This window comes from Siniperca chuatsi, linkage group LG7 (assembly GCF_020085105.1).
Source record: "Siniperca chuatsi isolate FFG_IHB_CAS linkage group LG7, ASM2008510v1, whole genome shotgun sequence".
In the NCBI taxonomy this organism is placed as follows: Eukaryota; Metazoa; Chordata; class Actinopteri; order Centrarchiformes; family Sinipercidae; genus Siniperca; species Siniperca chuatsi.
Genome location: NC_058048.1, coordinates 9,329,585 through 9,336,813, shown reverse-complemented (window position 1 = coordinate 9,336,813; position 7,229 = coordinate 9,329,585). Strand labels below are relative to the sequence as shown.

The 7,229-nt window shown below is 37.6% G+C and overlaps 1 protein-coding gene across 1 annotated transcript; it reads right to left on the bottom strand.

The window, feature by feature from the left end:
• Positions 1 to 2,622: 2,622 nt before the first annotated feature.
• ly6d (lymphocyte antigen 6 family member D) lies at positions 2,623 to 3,833 on the bottom strand. Its single transcript, XM_044203312.1, has 3 exons — positions 3,675 to 3,833; positions 3,286 to 3,390; positions 2,623 to 3,143 (listed from the first exon to the last, which is right to left on the bottom strand). The coding sequence occupies exons 1-3, from the start codon at positions 3,724 to 3,726 to the stop codon at positions 3,064 to 3,066; spliced, it is 237 nt and encodes a 78-aa protein (XP_044059247.1). The 5' UTR covers positions 3,727 to 3,833; the 3' UTR covers positions 2,623 to 3,063.
• Positions 3,834 to 7,229: the final 3,396 nt, after the last annotated feature.

Sequence of the window (7,229 nt, the reverse complement as noted above, 5' to 3'; positions counted from 1 at the left end):
GGAGAAGAAAGAAGAAAAAAACATTGTTCTGCTACAAAAACTTGTAATACATTTTTGGACTGACAGGCCCCAACTAGACACTGCTTTTTTGTAAGGCGTTACAAGCCAAAAAAGGTTGGGAACAATTGGTTTAATCTTTAACAATGTATAGTATTTTATGAACTTATCGTGTGTTTTTATGTACAGTAAACCCTTAAGCTGAAAAGTAATCACTGACTATGTCTGTCAAATAAATGTAGTGGAGTAAAACATAATTCCCTGTAGTAGAGTAGAAGTAGAAAGTAAAGTAGTGCCTCTTGGAGCAAGAAAAGTACATGAGTAAATGTACGTCCCACCACTGCCTACACTACCCTTCACGTGTAGTCAAACCTCATTGGTGCGTGCTGCACACTAATCAGTCACCCTCTTCATCTTTAAGAAAATATCATTCCAACTGTGAGGTAATGAAAAACTTTGAAGTAAGAGTGTCAGCATGGCTTCTCCCTTACATCATTTATTTTAATGACTATTTTATCAGATGCATCATTCAAAACAGTTACAGTCTACAAATGATTGAAGAATTGATCAGAAATACAACATAACCAGGGTCATTTAAAAAAGGAGTTTCATAAAGGCATTATCTATATTCACAGTATTACCAGGACAAAACAAGTGATTTAAAAAAAACTCTGTTTTGTAAATAGATAATATAAAATAAAAGATCTCAGCCTCCAACCAGTCCTACTGAAGGAGTGCCAAAATGACAGCAAGAGCTTTGATAATATGCAAATAAATGCATTTCCAAGAAAACAAGTGGAGCATAATTTGCAACAACCATGCCCCCATACAGTCGTCATTTAGACATTAAAACAAACAAACACACCGAGCATGAGGCATGCTAATTCTCACACTCTCAGCCACAGCTCTTTCCTGTGTGGGCAGCAGCTGAGTGTAGTATTTTTCCTCACACTCTAAATGTGGCTCTGTGCAACTACTGGCTTCTTCAGAAAGCACAATGATTCTTCTAAATGATGGAAAGTTGTTGCATTTTTGGTTTGGGAGGAGTAACCCAAAAGTGATGCAAAAAATAAAAATGTTTTGGGTGCAGTGATTTTATTTTTCATCTGAAGACATTTTGCTAGTAGTCATTGGGTCAATCTATGTATCTTTTGGACAAGTCCCATATATAATATGTGTGTATTAACCGTTAACACATTAAGTGTAAAGGTTGTGGTCTGTTAATCCACCAATCATCCACCTCTGATGTACGAGCTGCTCTAATGTAAAGAAGAAACAGCTGGAGAGATTAACACTTGTGACCTATATTTTCATGCTGACGTGACGTATCGTTTGCAATAAGTGGAATGATCTGTGAGTATTTTGAATCCATCCACCTCGTTCAACTTAGTCATTGTTGTATTCTAATGTTATATATTTGTGTTTGTGACCTGGTGTGAATGCCTTTGTGGTATTTGAGCAACAGGAAGCACATTTACGGTTTTAAATGGAACATGAGTCCCATACAGAAATATTATAAATTAATAGATGAACCAAATAATTACTTTACCACTGACTTCAGCCCACTTTGCTTGGTTTAAGAGTCTCTTTAAAATGGTCCAATTACTCAGCATATTTCAAGATACTTCCTCTATTTTTAGCTCCATGTCTAGCCATTAGCCTCTGAATGAAACGTGTTCTACAGTGTTTTGATTCTGGGCAGAGGTCCAGGATGCCAGTACTGTAGCCTGGCAGCCTTTTGTTGCCTGACAGTAACAGGGTGTGACATGGCCACTTGTTCTCTGAAAACAGGGTAGACTGAATGAATGCTGCGAGGCAAGATTCACACGCCAGCCACAGGTTCAGCCACATTTCTGTGTGTTTTGTTGTCTACATTAAAAAGAAACAATTTGCCTGGCTCACTGGCTCAAAGGGGGGTGATAAATGAAAGATCTGAGCCTTTATGGACCCAGGTGGGATATTGGTTTGTTTACATATGGGTTAAATATGCATTTTCCCTTTTGTTCTCATTAGCAAACATAAATGGACAAAAAGACACTAATTAATGCAGGGCCTTCACTAAAATGCAATTTGTATAGTGTTGATGCCAATGAATGTGTTGCATTTTCTTCTTCATAAAACATTTGCAGAGCAGATTTTTTTAAATATTTTAAAACCTGCATTGTTTACATCCATGTTTACATCAGCTAGCAGTCTTCTTTTTTGCTTTCTTTTGTTGTAGCACATTGCTACGTTTCTCTGCACATTATTGTCAACTACTGTTGATCAGTGAAATAGAATGACACCATGGGCAGGATTGTTTTTTGTGTCGCCTGTGTATACATACATTAGTATCTCGTGTGTGCTGGTAGAGAATAATATGCAAACAAAACAGGGACTTGCTCATCAGAACATTGCTCCATAGTGCCACTAGGGGTCAAAAACTCCACAGGAGGGAACATTTTGCTAAGTTTCACCTCACCCAAAAGAAACCCATGAAATCAGGACATGTGGATTCAATAACATGAGGCCCATATGGGCATGTTGGCTGTGTAAAACTGAGTGAGCTATTAAAATCTTCAGACAAGATCATTTTTTCCTGCCTCTCCTGTAACAAGCGTCAGCTGAAACAAATGATGAGATCAATTAAAATATTTTTTTTTATTTAAGGATTTGGAAACAGATGAAACAGTTGGAGTCCAACTTTGCATTGCAGCAGAGACAGACAGCGACCCACATTGCAATAGGCTGTTGCTGTGACCCACTAAGTGACATCAGGAAGGGATTAACTGTGTGTATGTGTGGTTGTCCTGCTTCCTGCTCTAGTTCATTAAAAAAATCATGGCTGTGAATACCAGTGTGTTGTGCAGTTTGTGCAGAAGGCTGAGATGATGAATGAGACATTTCTAGATTTAATTGAAATTCCAAATAAAAGCAAGACAAATCAAAGACAGGGTAGTCACATTCAGATCTTATAAACTAAACTAACAAATCATCTTCCATTATGTTCAGATTTAAGTAATTCATTTTTTTCATACTATTTTGATTAATCAGAAAGCGAAAGTGAATGCTGAGTGATGCCTGGGTCTAGCAAAGGTCATCTTGGCAGCAGGTTGTGAAAAAGTCCTCAGCACAGAAATCCTCACAAGTTCGAGAAAATTCATCAACTGTTGAAAAACAAATACAACAATATGAAATGACTGAACATTTCAACATGTAATATGGCATTTCCCAAAAATATAAACACACATATTAAAACATGGACATAAGAGAAAGCAAAGTGAATGCAGCAGAACGAGTCCTACGTACGTTTCTCATAGGTCTTGCAGTACTGAGCTGATGCCGGACAGTCTGTCTCAGTCTTACAGACGTCGTCGTTCTCGCCTTCACAGGTGTAGCATCTGAGTGTGAGCACTGATGAGAAGACAAAATCCATCAAAACTGACTCTGGGTTTTCACTTGCTACAATGTTATGAAGTTATAAAGGTAACATCAACATTTAGTCTGAAATTAGTGGGAATACTGGATAGCTTTTCATTATCAGGAGACATTTTCAGGCGTAATGCAATGATCAAATGATCAAATCAAATGGTCCCATAATAGTTAAATGTTCTTATAAAAGTATTTTTTACCTCATTTTTGACCTTTTCTTTAGTAAAAATAATGCACAAATCTAGCATAAACCAAAGTTCCCTCACCTTGAGTGCTACACAGCAGCAGGAGCAGCAGCGTGAGAAGCAGGACCTTCATGTTGTCAGATGATATGTGGACAAACCTCCCGCTCTGGCACTTTTATACTGGCACACACATCACATACCAAACTAGAACTGAGTCATGCACTTCGTTGTAAACGATATTCCAGTAAATGTACTTTCCTTTTGGTTCTATTGTCCCGCAGAAAAGACGAAACCTCAGCAAACAAAGGGATTTAGTCTGCTTTATACTTGATACTGATGAACCAGGTGTTGTGTTGCAGGAAGATCAGCTAAGGTTGCTTTCAACCCTCTCCTGTATCCCTCCCACAACAGGACAACAATACTTAATTGTTTTGTTAGTTTGTCTCGGCTTTCTCGGCCTGCTGCCCTACATTATATTCATACAGCTACCAAATTACAGCGGCAGAGTTTGGTATCATTTCTGAGGACTTTTTGAGAAACTGGACCTCACTCAGCCTGGTCAGTTTAGACAGCCTGAGAAGGAACTGGAAACATTGCCCCTTTGATACAGTGGGTTGACGTTAATAATAACTTTATGACCATGATATAAAGCTAAATTCACGGAACGTGAAAATGTTCTATTCAGTTCAGACACTGATCATGGATAAAGTCCTCAACCAACTGCCACTACTGGCAATTAATTACATGTAATCACTTAGGAATGCAGTTGATACATACTGCGTAGGGAAGATGAGTTTTATCAATCCTCCTCTCGTTTAAAGCTCTGATTCTGTAGGTTTAATAAGAGAAACCAATAAGTGATTCACTTCATCAGTGTATTTCCTCAAGAAATAAAGCTAATATTTTGTGCATTCAGTAAGGGTCAGATAGGGGCAAATTACATCATACTCTTATCATCTAAACACTTAACACTGTACACACACTTTAATAACACATTCAGATATGCTAGCCTGTCCAGCCTCTCCTAGCTGTGAAATGTTTCTGACTACAGCATGAAGTTGTTCTTTAGTGACATCTGTAGGCAACAATGGGGAAGTGCAAGACAGTGTGTGCATGAGGATCTCTCTTTTCTCAATTCAACCTGCCTTGAGCAACAAATAAGGGAAACACGTGCTATGTATTTATGAAGAAATAGGAACATCCATGTGGAGACTGTAAGATGTAGTTTGTCAATGAATATATTGTTTGCATGTTTTAGATCATTTACAATAAATCACAAATATTTTACATTACAAAACATGCTGTAGAGTCTTAGATTGTGTTTTTACTGCCCTCTAAGCTGCCTTTGGTTTTATCTCTGCTTTTATGTCAAAATTGCTGTGAGAGTGATCTGCACTCACCAGTCAGCAGCAACTATGAGTAATTTGAAAAGACTGCATTGGAAATACACATTTTTTTAAACCCTTCCAGAAACAATGTACTTGTTAACTCTGGATAATCCACAGAAAACACTGTCAACTGTTTTTATATAATAATAATTTCTTAGAAAGTTATTCCAGTAAAAACTGCAGTAAGGTCTATGGACACACAAACAAATTTCATTCACCTCTACTGTATTGGGGTGACCAACTAACCAACCTACATTACCATGTCACACCAAAAGTTATCAAATCATGTTAAACGTGAGCTGCAGAGCAATGCTCCTAGTTGCTGTTACAGTACAGCCAGCGATAACGTATCTTTCCTACCATTTCAATCTTACTGGTCTAGTCGCACTAAAGCTGGGTAGGTTTGAAAAATACATTAAGGAAGGTAACAGTGCCGATGAGATACCAGATCAATGTTTACTTGGTTACATTCTTGTTCCCTTTTAATATTTAACAAATAACACATTTTACTTGTTTTCATAGTTCATTTCTTGGGTAATTCAGGGTCTGGATTACTTTGAGAAATAAAACTCTGGATTAAATAATTTGCTTCAGTGTCTCATTAAACTGAATGCTTCCTCTTTGCTGGGAACCCACTGATGTGCCAAATACGTAATAAAACACTCTGAGCTGCACTCGGCGCTGGTGTTAAGAGTTCATGCTCAACATCACTACATCATCATACTGTATCATTTATACAATTTATAAACAAGAACTGTTAGTCATGCTGAAGAAAAGCCAATAAACAAGCTGTCACACAGGTATTCTGTCACTGACCATGTGTAGACAGCCTGGGGCTTCATAGTGTTAGAGTGTGTTTTACATTATGTCCTGTGTTACGAATGCTTTGTTACAGCTTCAGGTGCTACAATTTTTCTACTGCAATACTAAAACCGTTCTTGTGGTTTACTATTATTATAACAAACAAGTCATACTACATACATTGTCTTATTAAAAAAATTTATTTGAACATTTACTTAGTGTTATGTGGGGTCAAGCCGGGGAACCAGGAGAGCGGGAGCTGAACCCAATAGCAGACACACTGAATTGGTGCAGTTTAAATAATTTAATGAGGCTTATGCTGATTTCAGGCAGGTAGTGATTGAAGAAACCAGGGAAACAGTCCACAAAGGGGATCAAGTTGAGAAATAACACACAGACTGTCCCCCCCCAAAAAAACAAACATGCACGACAGAAGCCAAGACACTGACATAGATACAATGCCAACCTGACACTGAGCAAAGGAAGGACACAGACTTAAATACACTCAGTGAAGGGAGAAAATGAGACACAGGTGCAACTAATAGACACAGGTGAAAATAATCAAAGCAATCAAAGACAGGAAGCAAAACTACCAGACACAAGAGGGCGGGAGAATATTACCAAATAAAACAGGAAATAACAGAACAAAAACCCTAAGCCATGACATTTAGGTTACAAGCAGAGCTTTCTTGAACAAAAGTTTAGTTAGTAAACTGAACAAAATCACATAAATGATGTGCTACTCAGAAGAAACAAACATGTTGGAGGAAAACTGGCACTTAATGTGTAATTCATGTATGAGGTATATTCCATTCATAGTTATTATCAGTCATTGCAAATCAAGCAGGAAACAAAGTAATTCCTAAGAAAAGCAACGTGATTTAAGTCTTTATGCCCTCCATGTAAAATGTTAACTTTTCTGTGTGGAGTTTGCATGTTCTCCTTGTATGTGCGTTGGTTTTGTTCTGGTTAGTCACACTCTGATAGTGTGACTAAAAATACCTAGCACATCCTGTGGCCTGTGATAATGTAATGAGAATTTCTGCAAACCTGAATGAGTCTTCCTCTCAGAAGAAGATGAAGAAGCACGTCAGTGATATGTGGCGTAAACACTGAGCCACTGTGTGAGGCAGTTGAGTATTACAGTACACAGTGTTGTCAAAATAAACCATGTAATAGTCAGTGCATCAGTCACCATTCCTGTTACATCTTTAAGGTGAGGCACCAAATGTGACTTACAAAATATAATGTTATCCAATCAGCAAACAGAATTACAACCTTTACACAGTATGTCATAATGACCATAAAGGAAGTCTGTATTTCCTTAAAAAGCATTTGAATTTTAGTTAAAACAGTTTTTTAAAGATGAGATTTCAATGCAGATTTGTGTTTAAATATGACTAGGCACCAAATCAAGTAATGAAACTGTTGTAAAGTGCAAAAGAAA

Excerpts from the sequence above, each read along its gene's own strand:
- ly6d (XM_044203312.1), bottom strand. The coding sequence starts at position 3,726 with ATGAAGGTCCTGCTTCTCACGCTGCTGCTCCTGCTGCTGTGTAGCACT. Across the intron at positions 3,391-3,674 it reads GCTGCTGTGTAGCACTCAAG|TGCTCACACTCAGATGCTAC; the intron begins GTGAGGGAACTT and ends TCTTCTCATCAG. Across the intron at positions 3,144-3,285 it reads CTGCAAGACCTATGAGAAAC|TTGATGAATTTTCTCGAACT; the intron begins GTACGTAGGACT and ends GTTTTTCAACAG.